The sequence below is a fragment of the Apteryx mantelli genome, chromosome 3 (genome assembly GCF_036417845.1).
Source record: "Apteryx mantelli isolate bAptMan1 chromosome 3, bAptMan1.hap1, whole genome shotgun sequence".
Lineage (NCBI taxonomy): Eukaryota > Metazoa > Chordata > Aves > Apterygiformes > Apterygidae > Apteryx > Apteryx mantelli.
In genome coordinates, this window is record NC_089980.1 from 58,312,609 (window position 1) to 58,334,947 (window position 22,339).

At 42.4% G+C, this 22,339-nt stretch overlaps 1 protein-coding gene across 4 annotated transcripts in view; it reads left to right on the forward strand.

Annotated features, from left to right (window-relative positions):
* SLC35F3 (solute carrier family 35 member F3) overlaps positions 1–22,339 on the forward strand; it is a 193,385-nt gene that overhangs the window by 99,097 nt on the left and 71,949 nt on the right. The window contains exon 2 of one of the 4 annotated variants that reach the window (XM_013945479.2): positions 4,521–4,630. The exons of 2 other annotated variants lie outside the window; for them this stretch is intronic. In XM_013945479.2, the coding sequence (XP_013800933.2) occupies positions 4,615–4,630 (16 nt within the window). In that variant the 5' untranslated portion in view covers positions 4,521–4,614. Of the gene's footprint in view, positions 1–4,520; positions 4,631–15,489; positions 15,655–22,339 lie in introns of those variants that run through there. One more of the 4 variants, XM_067294736.1, reaches the window with a different exon arrangement.

Here is a 22,339-nt window from a genome sequence, read left to right on the forward strand (position 1 = left end):
CTGTAAACACCTTACTCCTATTGGTCAATAGACATTGTTCACACAGTAGTTTTGTGCAGATACGCACAGGAAAGTCAGCAAATCTACTCATGCAAGTAAAAATTAATACTGGAAATATAAGCCTTACAATCCAGCTGTAGGTTTGTCCCATAAACTGTTGCTGATGCAGTAGTGCACAAAAGCTCAATGTAAATACAGTAGACTGTTGAAGTGCCATCATAAGGAGACTGTTAGCAAGTTTCATTTAATGCTAATACAGCTGCTAATGCTTTCTCTTCCCTTTCTTACTAACTTATACAGCAGACAGACAGGCCAGCTAGTGACCATACATTTTGATTCTTTTCCTGTTACTTTATACCATTAATCAGACATGTAACTGGTCCCTCATTTGTGAATAATTAGATTTTGGTGTTTGTCAAATGTGACAAATTGCACACACAATATTAATATTTGGATGTCAGACCTAACTGTTTTGATTGTTGATCAGATCACCTTAAAAATAATAATATTTAAGTAGTATGATCTAGTTTTGTGTGGCTGGAATCTGAAGTCACCGTTGGTATCATTTGCACCTTTCATATTCTACTGCAGAACAGGCAAAAGGGTGGTAACTGCTGGGGAGAAGTTTTATTGCTCATTGTTACTGGATTTCTTCCTCTGGATGGCACTCATCTTGGGTAAATAATTTTCATTTTCCTGGGCCTTCACCTTTTTCCCATGCCAACTGTGTTCCAATACTAGGTAGACTCTGATACAGTGGAATACATGGCTATATTAAACAGTAGCAGATCCTTCAGAGGCCAGCAGATAGCCAGAGAACCTAAAAACATGCCAGGGTTGCTGAGAGGACAATGAGATCTTTCATTAAAAACACTCTTCTACATTGCTTGAAAACGAGGTAATTGTTACAATTAAAATTGTGGCAATTAAATTAAAATAATTGCTACAGCTGTCTTAAAAAAGATTAAAATTAAAATGACCAGAGGAGAATGGAAAACCAGAGAGTCTACTTCAGCCTTAGCCTAAATTTGTTGTTATGATAGCACAGAAGGCATTAAATGCCCCTGGTAAGACATGTGAACCAGCAGAGCTTCCAAAGGGGAGAGTGGAGCGTTTCTGCTCCACTGAAATTCTTTGAACCCATCAACAGAAACAGCAGAGGGAGAAGTGCTCACTCACAGATTTTCTCTGTCAGTGTGAGAGTCACCGGGTGCCTGCCCAGGACGGCTGAGCAAGGCCTGGTCCTTCCAGAGCCCCCAGTGCCTGAGCACACCTCCGAGGCTACTCTCCTCACTTCCTGCAGGCCACCAGGGGCTGCTTGGGGCCGGCTACCACAGTTGAGCTTGGGGAGTCATGGGGCTACCCATGCCCTGTCACTAACTCATCCTCTAAAGACAGTATAAGGTGACCGTATGGATTTTTTATTATTTGTTTCCACGCTGTTTTCTACTTGTAACAATTCACCCTCCCCAGTAGGCACTTTCCTCGCCTGCTGTCTTTTGGGAGTCCCAGCCATGTCTTAGCTTGCAGGTACCCAGACTGTGTCTGTAGTACCGCTTTATTTGAACCCGTTGCTTCTCTGTCTCATGAGATGTAAAGTTTGTCAGGCATAAAATAAAAAAAAATGGTGTTGTTTAGCAAAGCAGTAGACTACATTCTTGGCTATAAACACGAAAACATAGTTACAAAGAAGAATTTTGAAAAAAGAAGATACAAGATAAAACCAAAGATGTACTTCAAATAATCTCTTATCTAAACTGTCATCTTGCCTTTTTCTGAGACATCTCCTAGCTGTTACAGCCAAGGGCTAATCCAGGATGCTGCATTCTAGACTGGAAGAAATTCTGGGTCCTTGGCACATGATCTCTTCCAGAGCTCCATGTTGGAGTTTCTCACTCTAATACTTCTGAGATGTCAGGCTGGCAGTGTGTACAAATGATATGTCAAAGCAGTTCTAGGATCTTCTCTTTCTTATTAATCCATTTAGTGAAACATATTGTATTTGCAGCCTGGGAATGTGCTTGCAAAATTATAACGAATGTAATGAATGTGCTTGCCACATTGTTCAAACTTGTCTAGGTTGGACTATGCAAGCCTCTCCTGATAGGATGGATGACTTCTCACCACAGCTGCGCCCTCCTGCAGAGGAAGCTGATTAAACTGCAGTCTCTTTCTGTTCCAGACAGAATGATTTGTAATGTGAACATTTTCTCATTTTTATAGGAAAATACAATTTACATATTATGAAAGGCATTACCTGAATGGTATTTTGGTCTCACAAGTACTTTTACAATAAAGACTCATAGCTGGGTTTCTATTCAGATCTCCCTTAACATTAATTACATGAAAAAAAGTGACTTAGTATTTTGAGTTCCTTGTTTTCTCTCTCTTACTTTTGTCAGATTTATTGACAGGATTAATCACATTAAGTCAGACTACCAAATTAAAAAAAAAAAAAAATCCTCAGGGAGAAAAAACATTTTTCCTGGGCCCCATAATGAAGTACCATGGTTCCCCTAGCTATAAATCCGTGATCTATATACATCAAATTTAGCTGTAGTGGACAGTTCTGGCCATCCTGTCACAACCCAACTTCAGCAGGACCAGGAGAAACACAGGGTGGGGACAAGACAAGACCAGAGACATAGAGAAGTTCCAGAACAAAGAGAGAATGGAAATATGGAGTTGTTTCGTTTAGAGAAGCATTACATGGGAGTGAGCAAGGTGAGTGCAGGCAACATAAAAAATATTTTAGGGACCATGTTTCAGACTATTTGTGATTACTCATAATACAAGTACAAAGGGAATTGTTCTTGTTTACTTACCCAGTAAAACAGAGAGGCAGCAGCTGTGATACTGAGAGAGAAGAGTATTTTTCACATGGTGCAAAACTAACCTGTGGGACTTTTGCAATAAAAGAGATACTGAAACAATGAGTTCTGTAGGACTCAGGAAGGGATGGGACTTTCATGTGAAGTGAGTGTTCTCCCAACAGCATTAGCTGAAAGAACAAGAAACACATGTGCTAGGTATAGATCAAATAGATAACATGGAGAGAAGGAGGCTAATCAACATCAGTTAAACACTGATGCTTGTTCTCAGCTTTAAATATCTACTTAAACCCACTCAACAAAGCACTTCTTAAGCAGATACAGAGCTCTGAAGATGTGCTCAAGTCAGTTGAAGTTGAAGCTTCATTATGTGACATTTTGTGTATGAGCACTTCTCCATAGCATGAGGCCTGGAATTGAAACACGTCATGGGGTAATGTCAGCAGCAAGCACACCATTCATCAAATTATAAACCACGCAGGGACGGAAAGTCTGAAAAGAATATTGAAAAAAAACCCAATAAAATAGACCCTTGGTTGAGATATATAATAAATCATTCTGACACAGTCTTACATCTTATGTATTATCCCCAGTTGTTTTGCCTTTCAGATCCAGGTATATTTTGAATCCTTCTTCCTTTTCAGCTTTTCCCTAATTTAGGCTGGTCTTCCCCAGGGCAGAACAGCAAAAATTTTTCCTTCGAGCCTGGAGGATTTTCTCCATTCCCTTTCATCCAGCTGTACTACATGCAGCAGAAGTAGCAGTGACCTAATTATGGCATTTCTGTAGTCATTAACATTTTATAAATGATCTTGTTTCTTCTTTGACATGGTCCAATTCCAGCAGCAGATTGTCTCACATTCCTCCCCATTACTGGCAAATTATTACATATTTGGCATTCTGCACCAGGTGGAGTTGCAAAGACCCTCTCTTTCCTCATTTGGTTTCTTAATGGGTACTGCATGTCTGTTAATCTCTTTTTTAGATGTAGTTTGTTCATGTTCATATGCAGTAACATGCAGGCAGAAGAATATCACATTTTTATTGTAAATGACAAGAGAAACAACAATGATTTCTGCTTGCTCTCCAGTACCTTTCACCCCAAAGATTTCTAAATATTACCAAAAAAATATATAAAAATAAAACCCTTCAGTACTGATTTGACAGCCATTGTCCATCATTTTGGGTAGTTCTTTCAGCATGCCAAATACATTGTACTTACTCTGGGTGGGAAATAGAAAGGAAAGGACAATTTCTTTAGTTGAAACACAGAGAAAACACAGGAGGTTAAATATTTTCCTATACCTTATGCTGAATGGGCTAAAATGAGTGAAAGATAAATATGAAAGGCAGAGCATAATGACCCTGGTTGTTACCAGCGTATAGTGACTTCCATACTAACATTTACAGTAAGCTCTTCAGTGAATTTGAGTGACTTTTCTTGAAGCAGGGGAAATAATTTCGAAACTGTAAACTATCTGGTAGTGAGACAAGAATGACTCAACTTCTAATACAGCTCTGCACATTGAAATGCAATCAGTTTGCTAGTAATGCAATAGGACATAGCCTCTCTTCAGTTAAAAATTCTTTTCAGGACATTCAGCCCAAAATGAAAATGCAATTAATTGTAAGAGGTGTAAAAATCTCTGTGAAATAGCACATATGATTTTTTTTTTGCTTTGCATTCAGTGACGCAAGAGGAGAGTGTTAAGCATACCTGATCCGCACCACAAGTAAAGACTTTTTCAATGCAAGCTGATGTACTGAATTCTGGTGGCCTTGGATGATTAGAGCATGTGGTAAGCTCTTGTTCAAGAGTGAATTGTGAAATAGATGCTTCCTAATAAGCAGCAAAATATGACAAAGTTATGTTTGATAAGATACAGTAGAAATAAGGATGTAGTGAGATAAAAATGTATAGCTTGGCTCAAAACAGTGATCAGATAGAATATCATTATCTGGGTGTTATCCTCACTGAGAAAAAATATATGTTGGAGCAGTTGTATGATTCTAGAAGCTACAGAAGGCTGCTTTTTAAGCAAAAAGGGATTTAAACCAATAATCCTCACACTGCTTAAGGATTTAGACAGTTAACAATAAGACATTAACTGGCAGTTAAATTGGCTGAAGCTTAATATAGGGGGTATAGATTCAAGAAAGCATAAACAGACAAAAGCTTATTTTCTTATCTTTATGTATATTATACACTGCCAGAAGGGGGAAAGCAGGGTCAGCTGCTTTTATATATCTTTAAAATGTAAAACCTTAGCTCAGATGAAGCAGCAAGTATTATTACTATTCCTGTCTTGCCTACACTGAAGCACAGAAATTAAGGGTGACGTTTCATCTAAATATCTCCCTCTAAAAGTTAGAGATGTAGTTTTGGGGATTTCTCTGTAGTCCTTTTGTAATTAATGGGAAGAGACTGTGTAGAACGGATCCCATCCCAAGGTGGTCGTTTGACATGAATGGGTTATGTTATCTTCTGGTGCCCCCTGTCTCTCCCTGTGAGCGGTAAAGGGAGTGTACACTGTACACAAGAGTGGCAGTACAGTGGTCCAGCTAACCCTGGATCCTGCCTCCAGCCATGACTGGAAGTGGAGGCCTAGGGAAGAATACCAGAACAGGCAAGCACAGTAGTTTAGACCAGAAAATCACATTTCAGATAATTAATCTTAAGGGTGAGCAATACTGTCCCAGTCTGCTACTAGACCCTCGTATCTGGCATCCACTACTCTAAAATGTCATCCGTGAATGACGTGAATAGAATATTACTGCAGTGAAGACAGGCAAAAATACTAAGGGAGCTATGTGAACTCATGTTTACACCAAATACACACCAAAATGTACATCACACCTGGATCCTGCCTAGACAGCAAACACAGTATTAACTTTTAAAGTAATTTTTTTACGCTCTTAAAATAATGAAATGGATCCAAGCTATCATGTCAGACACTGTTCTGGAATGAGTTCTGTTGAATTTATCTCAGCAAAGCCAACTTACTCTCCCAAATTTCATCTAGTTCCTCCCTTTCTGTAGCCGTAATTGCACTGGTAAATTCTGTGTGCTCCACCTGTCTGGTGCCTTTGGATCGTTATCTTCAGATAATGCTCTGTTTGTTTTGTCACACACAAAAGTGTCATTCAGAAAATGTTTCCCACAGATATCCCTTTCATGACCTTATTTTACACAGTGATTGTATGAGTGGCTCTTAAATGTTTGGATGGCAAAAACTATTCTGAGTTCCTGGTCAACAAAACCGAGAGTCTTTCCTCCTGCTTGATTGGTGAGAGCTTATCTCAAGTTTAGTCATGCAGCAGTCTTAGTTCCTTGTAGATTTAAAGATGTATTTTGAGTCTTTCATTGATCTCTTGCAAGCCATCCAGGCATGATTTGGCTACTCTAATTGCAACCTTCCTTGTTGATCCCAAAAGTCCAGAAAAGAGCACAAGATAAGCTTTTTGATGGGAAGAAGAAACCAGGAAAAAGCTTGTCAGTTCCCATATATAACCTTGTGCCCTGGGATGTATATGTGTTTTCCAGTTAGGGTTTCTAAAGCTCCTTTAAGCGCACTAGCTATGCTCTGTATGGTGATTAATGGATTCAGTGAATATGGCTTAAGAGGCCTTATAACCTCCTAATCTCCTACATATGCATTTGATTACTGATTTTCTTTTCCTTTCTATTTTGTTTTTTTAATCCTCTCTTGAAAGTTGATCCTGGATAGATGCCATTACTGGGGAAAAGACTGAGCAAACAATGGGTTTTGTATTTACTTCTGAATGCAGATGGAGCCCTGGCTTATTCCTAGAAATATCTGAAAGAGCCAGAGAGTCTGAACTCTGTATAAATCTCTATTTTTTAGCTCTCCATGAGCAATATTTAGTCTGTTTTACATTTTGCTTTGGTAATGCTAATATCCAAGTCAGGTTTAAAGTGATGCTGTACACTGAAGAGTTATTTCTTTTCAGTGAATTATTACATGAAACAGCTATAAGTAATTTGCAAGGTGTTTTATACACAATTAATCAGAAAAAAAATTGTCTGGCATTGTGGTTTGGGAACTAGTTTTATATTTCAAAGCTTTGAACAACTGTGTGTTGCATTGCTGAAGTCCTATTCTGAAGACTATTCTATGAAAGAAAAGCAGTTAAGAAAATATATGCTGCTGCTGCTGCCTGAATTATTACATATATCTGAATAACAAGGTCCCAGCCACATTTGCCTCCTGCCTGAAACTATATTCAAACGTGCTTGTAATTTTAATTACTTAGAGCAAAATTCAAGTGATTTGTTAATAACAACAGAACCCTAGGACAGAATTATAGCTATGTTTTATACACACTTTGGGGGAATGCTGGTGAAAATATTATTCAGGATATAAATCTGCTTTCTTGCTGCTTCATGAGTCAGTGGAAATTTAACCTGGGATACAGATCTGAATCCGGTGGAACCGAGGGAGGGGAGAGGAGCATGAACAGCCGCCTCTTTGGGGAAAGTTTAATTGTTTCAGATTTCAGAAAAATGATTCTGCCATCAGCTGCAGAGGCTGGAGCCTTGCTAATGAAGGCTCAGTACAGCCTAGAGGGAGATGGATAGGCAAATTGCGATCTTAATCCTAGCATCACTCAGGCATCTATCCAGTTCCCAGCAAAGGTCTGAACGTGCCTCATCCTGGTGTAAATTAGAGCAGAAGCTAATGTTCCCCACAGTTATGCCAAGAACACAGTGCACCGGCCAGGGAGCCCCGGATAAGGTGCCACTCTCATACTCTTTACTCCCACTGCCTCCTCTGTGTCTATTCAGCGAACACTCGTATCTGACAGGTTTGCCTTGCGTGACAGGAGGGTTACAAGTCAGCTGGATTCACCAAGGAATTTGCTCTGGTGGCCAGGGTGAAAGAATCAAACTGCAGCCAAAGAACAAATTCAAATTCTCTTTCTACAAGGATACAACTTAACCCCAAACACCATGTGTTACAGGACAAGCAGCCTCACTGTAATAGAAATCAGTGCTTTAGTAGCCTGTTGTTTACTCCATCTAAAAGGAACTGGAACAGCTGAATTCCCACTCTCTATCCCAAGCACATGTGGACTTTACTCACAATGGGCAGGTGCTTCAGATTTTTTGAATTAGCCCAATATTCTTCTCATTTCTGACTGCAAGTGTGCTTTGTATTTATCTTCTGATGCTCATCTGAACTATTGTCCATCTGTCTTTGGCTTATCCTCTCTGCAGCTGTCCTCTCTTTCCTTCTCTATCTTGGATATTTCTGTCTGATGCTTTGCACACTTTTAGCTTCCCTATGTATTCTTAGCCTATCACGATTCTCCTTCCTTCTAGTCTATCAGCTAGTATTTTTAATGTGCCTGCTTTTTAAATTTAGTTTCCTTTTTAGCTGTGTTACTGTTACTGTTTTATCAGAAACAACAGTCCTGGTACTGAGTACTTGAAGCCAATGGCAAAGTTCCCATAAGTTGAAAAGAAAATTGACTGAGTCATGGGAATATAAAACCATGTGTGAATCTTATTGCAGAAGTCCCTGGTACTGTTAATTAATGATCCAGATCCATTCCCCAAAAGCATTAACTAAATCCAGTCTAGAAGGTGAGGGATTAATGATGAACAGTAGAAGTTTTTTGCAGAGACATCTTGTTATTGTGCAAAATACTGGACTTACAGCATAGAATGACACATCTTCAATGCTTATAGCCATTGTCACCTAAAAACTAACTTGAAATTTCTCCTCAAGTATTTTAGAAAATACAGTCATGCTTGTTTTAACAAAATCTCTACAAATTTAGCAATTGCTGGCAAGTACAGGGCAGCAAGAGCCCTTTGTATCTAACTGAATTTATCTAATAAAACATAATCTTACAAGCCTACCTTGTTTATTCAAAGTATCACTACTGGAAAAGTCTTCCATTTTTCCTCAGTCTCATGACTGTTTTGTTGAGGATCATTACAAACATAATGTTATTTTTTCTATATAAAAGATCAAATTCAGTGCAGGATGGGCAGTAATGCAAGATATTTGAGGTAGATTATACTCTTGGCTACTTGTACATTCATTTGATGCAGCTGCACTGAAGTCTGTGGAATTATTCTGGATCTACACTGTTATAAATCTGGTTGTATCCCTGGTGTTTCATATGAAGTAGCTCCCTTCCAAAAGGACAAAACAGCCCTCCTAACTTTTAGAGCCAGCCACAACCTGGAGCAGATGGCTTGTTTCCCATCTTTAACTCTCTTCTCTAATCAAAGCTTCCATGACCTTGAAGCAGTCCAAAGGACTTTTAAACTTTCCCTGTGGTGTTTCCCTGAACATGAGGCAATATACCTTTCCTGTAGGTATTAATCTGACCTTATATTCTGCAATGCAATGATTAAATTTTAAAATCATGCAGTCTATAAAGAGGAATATGAATCAATTTATGGACACCTAGAATATTAAGAGATGTATTTCCTCATTTACAAAATGCTGTTTTCACCGTCATTTCCAAAACTCAGATTTCGTGTGTGACCTAAACATCAGAATTATTCCTGCAGTATTGATAAATGGCAGTAATGATACATTCACTCTCTGCACTATTAATAAGTTCATCTGCTTTATTAACAGAGGGTGATAAATTATAGATAGTGAGGATAGATATGCTCCAACTATTTAATAATAATAATGCTTGGCTCTTTTCAGGGCTTTTCATCATAGGATCTCAAAAGTGCATTAAGGAAGTAGCTAAGCTACATCCCAGGATACTCATGAGTAACTTGTAGCAGAAACTTAACTCAAGCCATGTCGTATGTTAATGGCAGAGCCTGAAATCGAGTATGAGGATGCCTCTACTTGTAATATACTTAACCACTAGGTGCTTTTAGATTTTATAACACTGGGGAGGAACCGTGTCCCACCTCAACATTTCTCCTTTTTCCCTTTCCCTATGCCTCAAGGCACATATTCTTCTGGGAAGCAGGCTTGTATTGCTATCTCATATCATAGTATAATAGCTGGGGCACAACTGTATTAACATCTCCCTTAATAGCAGTTGAAAGAAGCAGGAGAAGCCCAACTAGGAGAGAAGTAGCCAGCAGGCGCAATAAGAAGCCTTTAGCCTCTACAGGAGTGGGAGACTGGAGTGGTTGGGACTGCAGGGTAGGGAAGACATAATTATAAAGCACTTGGTCCTAAAATGTTCCTCTCTATAATGCCTTTTAAATACAACCTACACTGGAAGCAGGAACTCAGTGTGCCAAACTGAATGGCCTCTCTGAGGGCAATCAGCACGGCTACTCATTTTAATCATTTCTTTTAGAGGTCCCAGGAAAATTAACCTGCTGCTGCTGCTTCCATGGCCCTAACTTGCTGGTTCTTGAGGGTGAACCCAGAACTCCCCCTCTGCAGGACCTCACCTGGAGCACCAAGTCAGCTCCTGTAAGGAAGCAGGATAGACTTGAAAACTTTCGGAGAAGAGGCTGTGCCTGTGGCATTATTTTTCAGCCTCATCTTGAATTCTTCTGGATGTAGCACTGATAGTTTGCACAGGCAGAAACTTAAAATCACAGAGCAAAGGGTAGGAGAGCTAGGGAGGTGCACAGCTTTTGGACAGCTTCAGCAAATCTACTTTGAAGCCATGAATCAAGGTCTAAGATAACTCCAAAAATCCCAGTAATAGCTATTAAGGGTTTTGATGGAAATGAACAATAAAAAAACAGTTGAATGTTTTTTTCTGATTGTCTGTGTAACTTTATAAGTGGATGTGGCATTCAGATCACACTGCAAGCTTTTTAGCATTAGCACAGGGAGAAATTTGACAATGGAAAGATATGAGAGAGGAAAGGAAAAGACAACTCCAAGAAAAAAATGTGAAAAATAAAGAAATGTGGACAAAAAGTACAAATGTGCAGAGACACAAGTCTCCGACAAAGTTCAGAGTACACAGAGCAGAACAGAGAAAAAGTACGTTTCTGCCTGAATTATTTAAAGTTTTTTTTAATTATATTCGTCAAAGTTTTCAAAAACAATCTTCCTGATAAAAGGGAAACACAGAAATCTGTCTGGACCTGCTGCTCTTATGCATCCACATCTGGATTTTAAATAGGCAACAATTTTCTACTGGCAAGTTGTTTACATAGGCCTAAAGTTTGCCCAGTCCAAAGGCCACTGGGAGTGCTTACATCCCTGCATTTGGGATCCTTTGGATCCCCAGCAATGCCAGATAGGTTTGAAGCAACTTGGCAAAGCAAACCTCCTTTAGACTGTTTCTTGTGTAAATGTAAAGTTTTATTCATAAAATTTTCCAATCTCATACCTGCTCATGGGCACTGAATTAACTTTTCTTAAAAATTCAAAATAACTTAAAAAAATCACAAAATATTTTCCTTTACAACATGGGTTAAGACATAAATGCTTCCTGTCAAAATCATAAAGCACAAGTCTAAAAATGAAAGGCATATAGTCCAATATTGAAGATCTGAGGCTTAAACTAGCTTTTTTATTAAATTATGTGGAATCAACCAGACTTAATATTATTAGAGTTAATATTTTATGAGATTTGGAAATAAAATTCATCAGTTCTGTATCCTCCACTAATGCTCACAACAGCTATAAACACAGAAGGTAAATGAAGGAACAAGCAGGATATCCTCATCAGGGCTTTACATCCCTTTCGGGGAACTGTTGGGTGTATGGTCATATGTACACTCTACGGACTTTATGGACATCTGAAATTTGGCTGTTATCTGTAGCACTGTATAGCTGATCAAATTTGGAGAAAGAGCATTCAGTTATCACAGTTATTACTCGATCTGTGCTCAGTGCAGACTGGCAAACACCTCCAGCCAGTCAGTTTCCCTTTCTTCCTCTTTCCTTTACTATCTTGTTCTGAGAATTCAAGATATCATACCTAAAGTAACTGATCTACTTTGGAACAGAGAAGATAAAGACATCATTGTTACGGCCGGGCTAATATTACAGAGAAAGACTGCATATAAATTTGACAAAAATTTGAATTTGTTTTGAGTGGATGATGTTTAAGTGGAAAAGGAGACTACTGGTGAATGTTCAGACAGCAAATTTTAAATGCATATTTCAAAATGATTGCAGGACAGCAAACATCACTTCCAAAATAGCTGTTATTTGTGTTGGAAATCTGCTTCTGACAGCTCTGTTTATTTAATTGGGAAATGAAAACAGATTAGAAAGGTATTAGACAGTAGCCAAACAACGCTGATGCAACATTCAGATAGAACAAACTGCTCACAGACTAATAATTATCTGCAGAGAATATTCAACAAATAACTTCAAATGAACTAGAGGAAAGGATGATCTGTTCTTGGACAAAATGTGGACAGTGTGGGTTTCTAGCTAATGTTCTTGCATGTATTTGGCTTCTTGCAGATTAATTCGTTTTGGCATGATATGTAGCCTGTTATGAAATTGGCTACACAAGAGAAAGTCAACGCTGTTTCCTTTAGGGTTGCTAAGCGCAACAATTATTGCACTCAGGGTAAGGCAGGTGCTTGTTTTGTTATTGTGCTATGTGGCTGATATTTTCATGCACAGAGTAAGACAGGAGCCTAACATGGATCTCGGTTTGTAAGCTTATGCATCTCTAAGGGCAACAAAAGAAATCAGAGACTGCCAGAGTTAAAATGCTCTGGGATCCAAGTCAAGCATAGCCATTTCAAACTTTGTTAGACCTGATTAGCTACATTTCACAGACACATGGGGCAAAAGATTTCCAAAAGCTTGCAAGGTGGTTAGATGTCCTATCCCCAGTTTGAAATCCTTGTCAAGTAGATCCTGCTTGTCTAACTTGGTGCCTTTTGAAAGCTTTTCCAGGGTGATTAAACTGAACATTGAGAGGAACAGTCCAAAGTGCCATGGTTATGCAAGGTGTCCTCAGAGGAAGGAGTTTTAAAGGCTCGTATGCCTCCTAGCTCTCTTGCCACCCCAGCTGAGAGGGGTGCCCCCCTGTCTGCCAACCATCCCCCTTGGATGCCGCTGTAACCTAAGCAAAGGGAGTTCCAGCCAGCCACAGGAGACAGAGTTTTTGCCATACAAGCCTTTGACATTTGAACCTCTAGGCCTAAATAAAATAATGCAAGCCTGAAACCTATTAATATCCCTGTGAATCCTGGAGTATTAGATACATGCACAGGTGAGTTAGATAACATGCTCTGTCAAAAAAAAATCATCTGGCTCTTTTTTAGCATGATTCTCTAGGAGAGCAGTGCCATCCTTCAAGTAAAATAATGTACTTTCCATCTCTTTCCTATAAAAACAAAGAGAGTGTAAGCCTTGCAGAAAGGAGAGTGGAAGTGCCCAGCAACAATAAAGATATTTGAATAAATAGCCTTTCAATGTATATGAATGTCCCAGTGGTGACAAGATAAGCCAGTAGAAAAAAAGTCTGATTTTCCTCTGCCTAGCAGAGCCATTTACCTCTCGTAAAAACTAAGTGAAATTTGGATGAGAAATGCTGATCTCAGAGTCTCCTGCACATATAACACAGGTTAAGATGACCATGGAAACTAAACTGAGAGTGGAAGCAGGCCCAGGTTACCTGGGTTCTGCTCCTTACTGATGTCACTTGGTTCTCTGAATCTGAGGAAATCACTTAGATTCTTTGGCTGTATTTTTCCATCAGTGAACCTGTGAAATTTCTTCACAGAGGCAGTGTGAAATGAATTAATATTTTATAGTGTGCTTTGAAATCCTCAGATAAAAGGCACTGTAACGTTGCAAAATATTTATGGACATAAACATCCAAAGCAAGATCTACCTCTTTTGATGTAAATTCTTTCAAAGATCAGAAACTAATCGGACTCCTACATAAAATAGCCTAGTGAAACAAGGTGGACCTATAGTTCCCAACATACCTATGATCTGTAACATCACAGGAAACCGAATAGATCAGATAATCCTAATCATAAAACCAGGAAATAACCACGAAAGCCATTTTTTTTCATTTGACTGAGCCCGGCTTTTGAGGTCTTAGTGCTAAGCATATCAATACTCTCCTGAAGAATCACTTTGAAAGGAACCTAATGATTGTTTGATAAAGCGCATCCCAAAGGCTGACACTGTAGAGGCACAGGAAATGCAAACGAACCCCAGGGCTTCATTAGTCTGCAGATCACCAGATGAGACCTTTACAAACTAACAGTCTGGATCTGACCCACCAAGAAAGCTGGGCTCTTAAATATAAATAGCCTGTCTGGCCTGTAGAAGTAAGGTGGTGTTTTCCCACGGTTTGCTAAACAGTCTGTCAGGGCCACTTTTCAATAGCTAGTATTTACCTAATTAACAAATACTTTGGAATGTTTGTGGAGTGCTGATGGCTGCCTGGTCTTGTTTGCCAAGTACACTCATCTCAGTTTGACCAAATCTTGGGAATTGTTGAGTATTTGCATCTTTGACTACTGACACATCTCATATTTGAATCTGGTAAATGCACTAAGTATTTTCATATCCATAAAAGAAGTCAACAGGAAAAAAGGGTGCTGAGCCCATTGTGCTCAGCATCTTGCAAAACCTGATTCTTTGCTTATAGCTATATAATCCTTTCTATATTAGTGTCATATTCATTCATTAGAATCTGTTTTCTCCTGGATTAACTTGCATTCAGTCCTGTTAATGAGTACCAGTTAAACTCTTGCATATCAATAGAAGGGTAAATCTACCACAGATTGTTAGTGTGTCATGACTGTGGATTGTAATATCGTTTCTGAAAAAAATATGAAAAAGTTGCTACATATGAGCAGCATCTAGTTGTCAAATACCATATTTTCTTTATTCAGTCTGTGAGTAGGTACTGAAGTATTCTGTTTAATGCACAGAGATGCCTCAAAAAGAAGTTAAGCTGAGTTAAGAAAGCTATAGAGTATGCTAGTGCAAGTTTTAGAGTATGAATAAAGCAATGGTGTATCCTCATCGTGGATACCGTGTCTAATTTTGCTCCCTCTGTCTTAGAAAGGACACAGCAGGAACAGAAAGGCTGTGAAGAGATTTGTGAAAATTACTAAAGGCATGGGTGAAAATCCGCATAGAAGAGCGACTGGATTTACTTAGTTTCGAAAGAAAATACAGGAGGGCTATAATATGGACGAAAAGAAATGGATCGGAGGATGCGAATTGTCTTTAAAACAATATCAAGGAAACCAAACGGGCAGGCGAGACATCTGCGACGGCTGCAAGGCAGTGCACCCCGTGCCGTGCCGTGCCGTGCCCGGCTGAAATCTCCCGCAGCAGCAACCGGAGGCCGGGACCTGGCGGGGCCGCGCACCCCGAGCCCGCTGCCCCGCCGCCCCGGGGCGGCCCGGGCTCACCGCCCCGCCTGGCGCCCCGGCCCGCGGACGCCGCGGAGCTGGTGCCGGTGCCGGTGCCGGTGCCGGAGCCGGAGCCGGAGCCGGAGCCGGAGCCGGTGCCGGCGGGAGCGCCCCGGCCCCCGCGCTGCCGGGCGCGGGGGCTGCGCGGCGCCCCTCGCCGCGGCGTCGAGGCGGGGACGGGCGGCCGCGGGGGCGGGCGGGGGCCGTGCCGCTGACGTTGGGTTTGCAGCAGCCCCGAGCGGCAGCGGGCGGCGGGCGAGCCCCAGCCGCCGCCGCCGCGGTGCTGCGGCAGAGGGCGGCGGGCCGGGAGCCGGCGGGCAGCCGCGGGGCCGTGCCGGGAGCGCCGCCGAGGAGGGCTCCGGCGGCGCCAGGATGTAGGCGCGGGGCGGCGGGGAGCTGCCGCTGGTCACGGGCTCGCCATGAAGAAGCACTCGGCCAGGGTGGCCCCCCTCAGCGCCTGCAACAGCCCCGTCCTCACCCTCACCAAAGTGGAAGGTAACGCCGCCGCCCCGCGCCGCCGCCGGGGGGGCGACGGGCGAGGTCTGGCCCGGCCGGGGGCGCTGCCGGGACTGCCCCGCCGGGGGTCCCGGAGCCGCCGGGGTTGCCCCGCCGGGGGGCCCCGAGCCCCTGGCGTGCCGCGCCGCGGTCCTGCCGGGGCGCCGGGGCGGGCGCGCGCGGAGGCGGCCGCTGCGCGGGCCGGCTGCGGCGGTGCGCGGGCGAGCGGCGGCGGCGGCGGCGGCGCCGAGCAGGGGCTGCGAGCCGCTGGCCTCGGGGGCCGCGGGGCGCCCCGGCCCGCTCGGCTCGGCTCGGCTCGGCGCGCGGCCCCGGCGCCCCCCGCCCGGCCCCGGAGGCAGAGCCCCCCGCGGGCGCCGGCGCCAGCCCCGGCGCCGGCCCCGGGCAGGTGCCTGCGCCGCAAGGGAGCCGCGGGCTGGGCAGGTGGGAACCGCCGCAGGAGGGACGGGGGCTGAGGCACGGCTCTGGGGGACCCTCCTTCGAGGCATGCTGAGGGAGGCTGCGGCCCTGCCTGCTGCCCATGGGTGAGGGGGAGCCGCCAGGGCTGAGGCAGCCCGAGCGCCGGCCCTGCTTCGGCCCTTGCGCCTGGTCGCGTGCCCGGCAGGTGTGGCGGCAGGCGGGTCGCAACTCTGCGGCCGGGAGGGACGTTAGGAGCAGTGAGGGCTCAGTATCCCTTCAGGGACCTTTGGGGACTGCAGCTGGGCTACAGTCCTAGAAAGGGGCAATGATGTGCTCAGGAGGGGACCCGGAGAGCTCCGAAGCAGGTTGGGAGGCCGGGGTGAGGAGCTGTGGTCATGGGGCAGAGACCTGTAGGCCATGTCCTCAGGCAGAGCAAAGGACCTGAGTGAGGGCACAGCAGGCGAGATGGACCCAGGGAGACTGGGATAGGAGGAAGAGAAGGAGGGTGCGGGTGGGGGAGAGAAGTCCCTCTGCAGAGTGAAGATGGAGCTCGCTTCCTGAAGGAAGGGAAAAGGGGAAGCTGTTGGTTTGGGGGTCTACTGGGGGCATGTGGTAAGATCAGGAGAGGATTGGGGGGAGGTGAGAGAAAAAGGCTGGCTGAGAGGAGTGGTGGGAAGAGAGGCAGAAAGGGATGAGAAAGCCAAGGCAAAGGAGGAGAAGAATGAATCAAAAAGGGGACGAGAGAACAGTAAGGTTAAATATGAATGTGAGACTCCATGGAAAGCTCATGAGAAAGAAAAAAGCAGAGAAAGAAAAATTGCAAAACAGAAGAAAAACAAAGGGAAAGAAAAACACTAGCGATAGCTCCGTGGACAAGAAAGGGAGAAAATGCAGAAGTGTCCAGGGGTGGGGGGAAAGAACTAAAATCAGCAACTGAAAATGAAAGATCAGGAATTTCAGGTTGTTATTTTTGTTTATGGAGAATACAGCTGTTGCATTTCTCCAATAGAAAAACCTCCTGCTGTAGAGACAGAAAAAGGGATCTCAGCTTCCTGACAGAAAGCAAAAAAAGGCCTGATTTTCTTTACACTATAATAAGAATAAATAAAAGCCCTTGGACTAAGCCCTGTGCCCAGTAGTGTTTGTCTCATGGTTTGCACTGGAGGCTCCTCTGGGCAGGGAGCATTTCTTCCTTTCTCTCGGTGCACTGGACATGCTTTATGAATCATGAATAATAATAACCCAGTACATTCCAGCTTTGAAATGTGGGTCATATCATTCCTTTTCTACCAGTTCAAATACAGTTTATTATCTACTTTATATAGAAACAGAAGCAGCACTATCTTTCCCTGTGTTGTAAAATTGAACCCTTTCAAGCATTTCCATGTCACCTCTGCATGCCAGCTTTTAGATACCTTATCACTGCCCAACAGGAACTTTGTTGACCTAGTTGGACTTTTCCTTCTTTAGTTCAGATTCTTTTCTTTCTGTTATCATCAGTGACAAAATCTAAATTACCTTGATGGTGTATGATAGGGCCCAGAGGTTGTATAGAAGCAGGTAAGACTTCCCTTTGCCTTTTGTTTCTTTTTAATGAAACAGACAGGCTCTGTTTGAGAGTTTCTCCTTCCAAATCGATTGACATTTCCTTTGAGACTAATATTGACTAATTTTGCCAGCTGGTGTTTAGAGCCACATGAAAAAGCCAAGATGTAGTCATAGACAAAAATAGTCAGGCAGTGGGGATGCTGTGGATGGCTTCCTTCCCGTGGTCTGACTGCTGTACCTTTGGCAGAGATTTGCCTTACCAAAGTTCTCTTGTAGGCAAATTCCCTTGCAAAGGTATAGCCAGTGCTTCAAGAGCAAGACAGCAAAAACTTTATTCTGCTTCGGAAGTACGATTACTCCTCTCCCCTATCTCCTGCTACTCTCCCCTATCAACCACCATCAAAGCCATTCAAGGATCTTTGGCAGAACCAGTGGGAATTTGTTTCACTCCAGGATAGTTAGCCAAGAGGAGCCTTTCATTGATATGCATTGCTGTAAAGCCTTCCAGCATTGCCTCTATTTTCCTGTCTGTGCAGTAGCTTCTTTGCTTTAAAAGGGAGATAAGGACTTTGTGCACCTTCAGAAGCGTGACTGCCATTTCAAATTATTTCAGAGACTGAATCATCAGTATGCACTGAGCTTGCTCTACCAGCACTTTTAAAGGCAAATGTAGCTACATGTATCACTCAGGCAGGACCTATAGGGTGTTTTTTTCTGTGCCTGGTACTTTAGATTTTGAGACATGTACACTCAGTGCCTGGTGATTTATGTGTGTCCATCTTTCTGTTGTTTTTATCAACAGTTTCCATCCCGCAGTGGCCATTCCTCTCAGACCAGCCAATGGGCTGGTTTTACACTGTTTGCATGTGAAAGCACAGTGTGCTTTGAGGACTGCCTTCCTCTCCAAGGAAGGTAAATGTTTCCATCTGTACTCTGTGTCTTGGGATCTTCCAGAGATGGGTGGCATCAACTTTGACCAGAAGATCCAGGGCCATTACCTTGCCAGAGAAAACCCAGTTGCAGTCCCTCCCTACTTAGGGCTACTCACTTCCAGGTCTCTAGTGCCAATGAAATGGTATTGCAGCCTCCCCATAGAGCACGTTTCCAGTGCATTGTTCCATACACCGGCAGATGCTAGCCTTGATTCAAGCTCTCGCTCTTCCCAGAAAATCACCTGATTGTATCAGATTTTGGACATTAATGTTGGTATCTGACCAACGTTAATTAAAATTAAACTTCCCTTCATGCCAGGGAAGTTACACTGGTGCAGAGACAATCAGAATCAGGCCCTCCCTCAGAATTGTTTGACTTTTATTTGGAAACCATCCAGTCATGCAGCTGCCTGACAGGTGTTACTCTGTCTTAAATCTGGGGTTGTGAAGTAATATGTTGGTAGCACATAGCATAACCTTGGACCTTCTAAGGCATGTTTAGGTATGTGGCAGGACAGAGATGGTAAGAACAAAAGGAGATTACTGAAAAGCTATTGTGCAGAAGAATGTAAATATATGGTACTGATCCGAGTACCATATCAGATCCACACAAGCTTCAGATTTGACCCTTTATTTACAGTCTGTCAGGGACAGCAGATCTGCACAATAATTTTGGCCATCCGTAACAAATGAAAATAAACTAAAACATGTACAAACACTCTCTTTCTTACAATTACACCTCATTTAGTTCTCTCTGATTATATTTATTATAATCATTTGAATTTTGTTATTCTTCACTGAGCGGAGGGATTAGTGGAAGCAAAGGAAATGTGACTGGTAATGTTCAGAAGCTGCTTATAATGTAAATGATACCTCTCTTCTATCATTATGCATAAATGTCTAAGCTTTGATGCTGTGGAGCCAGGTTCTGCCACATGCTCATCTGGAGTAACTTTGTTTGCATCACTGGAGTCACAGGGAATTTGTGCAAGTAGAAATGAAGAGATGATGAGAATGAAATGATGAGAAATGAATTTGGCCTTTAATTTATTGCATGCCTGCAAGGAATTCATCACACATGCATCAACGCTGTAATCACTTTAATAATAAAACTTTCACTTTTTTAGTAAGTACAGACAGAAGAGCTCAAGCACAGTAAAAACATTCATAAGTAGCAATATACCTCCTTAAGACATGTGATTTTTATTATTGTCGTTTTGCAGATAGGACAGCTGAGAAACTGCAAAATGAAGCAACTTGTCTAAAAACAAACAGCACATCTTTTCACAGGACAGGAAAAGACCTAAGGATAGAAATAGAACCTAAACTTCTGGCCACAAGTGGGCGCTCTCTCATGAAGGGATGCAATATGGGTGCTATAAGACTTTTTTATATTGAAGTCAATGACTTCTTGCATGTTTCCGATAAAACTTCCTTTTTAGGAAATAAGCTCAATGCTGCACAAATATATCTTTGGGTAAACTACTATAGAAAAATTAGCAGTGCTCTGCTGGACTCATCTAATGGTTTTGGTAATCAGATGGAATCTGGCTTTTACTTTCACTGAGCAGTAGGAGAGACCCCATGAAAATTTGGCCCAGGAGTTAGTATTTATAGAAGCAAGAGTTGTGCCCACTTGTTTTTTGTTTGTTTGGGTTTTTTTCTGATGCGAGAACTTTAAAGTATAGAAATATATAGTGCTTGCTGTTAAATGCTTGTGCGCTCATGTGCTCTAAAAACAGAACAAGCTGGAGCGCGGAAGAGGCCAGCCAGTGGTTCAGTGCGATGCCAAGGTTCTTGGGTTTAGTGTGCTTCCCCATTTAAGTGGCCTTCAAGGGGAATGCATGCTTAGGTTTGCAGGGAGCAGATAACTTGCAAAATGTTTGCTTTTGTTCAGGCTGTCTTCATGCACAGAAGACAACAAAGCTGATTCTTCGATGTGGACATTCAAGGTCAGGGCAGAGACCATCAAATGCACCCTGTACTGTCTCCATAGATGTGGTAACAGCTTTCAATCACTCCTGACTGGAGCCAGGCTAAAGCGAGTGACCTATCGGTGAAAATGAATGGGTTTAATAGAGCTGGGGCTATGTGTACAGGTACAGGAATGAACAGGATGGTAAATTTGTAGTGTATCTACTTTTTCTTGGTACTGGCCAGCATGTACTCTGTTTTCACAGAGTAAACTCAATGTAACTTATTCCCTTCGTGGAAAAGGGGTACCCTTCTTCACATTTACTGTGGGTGCTGAGTGGTAAGTGCACATAGGCGATAATTATATGCCGGCTTTATCCTGTGGCAGCTCGCTTTTGTGCCCAGTTTTCCAATTTCTTGCAGTTAATGCAACAGTGTATTTGAACAGATGTCCAAGATCTTGTTCCAAAGGAGTGATGGGTTTCTTGTTGCATAACACCTGGCACACTTCCCGTATGACACAGTGCTTTCTGAGACTTTAAACAGGTTCAAAATGAGCTGCCTTTAGCTATGCTAGGCTTATTCACTGGGGATTCCAGCCAGCGCATCTCTGATCATGTCCTACTGGTTACTTGATGTACCATCTCACCTGTGCAAACTCATAGGCTATAGGCTTAGAGGTGACCCGTTCGTTCTGCACTATATGTCCCCTCCCAAAATAAAATGAATATTTTGTTGTTACCATTTTGATGTTACCAAACTGCTAGATAATGCCAAAGTAGGAACTTTAATGCATCGTGAAGCAGAAGGATAAGTTATTAAAGATTCATCTAAGGTTCCTTACTTTCAGTGGCTAAAAGGAGCCAATATGTACATACGATAGACAAAAGATATTTTCATTTACAGTGGCAGGACTTAAAAATAACAGCAACCATTGGATCATCTCAGACTTTCTGCAGATCACAGATCCTTACATTTCACCCACTAAATGAAGCAAGATGCATTTTCTAGTCATCTTGAATCAATTTAGGCATATACTCTCAAAAAAAAGCAGATTACTAGTCCATCTATTTAATTATAGATTTCGCCCATGAAAAGTCAGAACGAGGACTAGTAAAAAAGAAACATGAAGTCACCAGAATGCACCATTCATCATCTCCTATTTTCATTTTATTAATCTTGTAAAAGAAATTTCGGTACCTCTTTCCTAATGGCTGACAATTGTAGGCAGAAGGATTTATAGCATAGAAGCTGTTCAGAATAAGAGCTGGAGTTCAGAAAAGACTGTAGAAGCTCAACAGAAAAGCATATGATAGCTCAGCACCTATTTCCAAGCAATTTCCCAGTTATAAGGCACATGCATAATATTGTTTATATTATGGCTGTCTTCCATTATACTCAGTGCAGCAAGTTATATACTAAACAGTTCCCTCAGCTTGGCTGGAGTACCATCCCCAACCTTTAGTCCAAAGCCTGGTTAATCTTTGTTAATTATAAACTGTGAGATGCCATTTCAGACCTGGAGAGCATCCTGTGGAAGACAGGATTTGGCTAATAATGAAGTAATTTACTTTGTAATCTTCACTGAATTTTGCTGACAGTAACTGCAGCATAAGATCAAAGACAACAGGAAACAAGGCATTTTTAGCACTGCAGAGTATGATAGCTTTCTTCTAGGCAGAGATAGCCACCAAATGTGTTGGCACCATTAACTGGAGAAGCCAGGCACCTCCTCCAATATTAATTGTTCAGTTACAGGAACCAGCCATGGAACTGCAATCTGCTCTGCCTTGTCATAGTGCAGAAAGAGCATCTCCTGTAAATCTTATGAGTCCTACTAGAGGCATGAACTTCTCCATGGGATCCAGCACCCT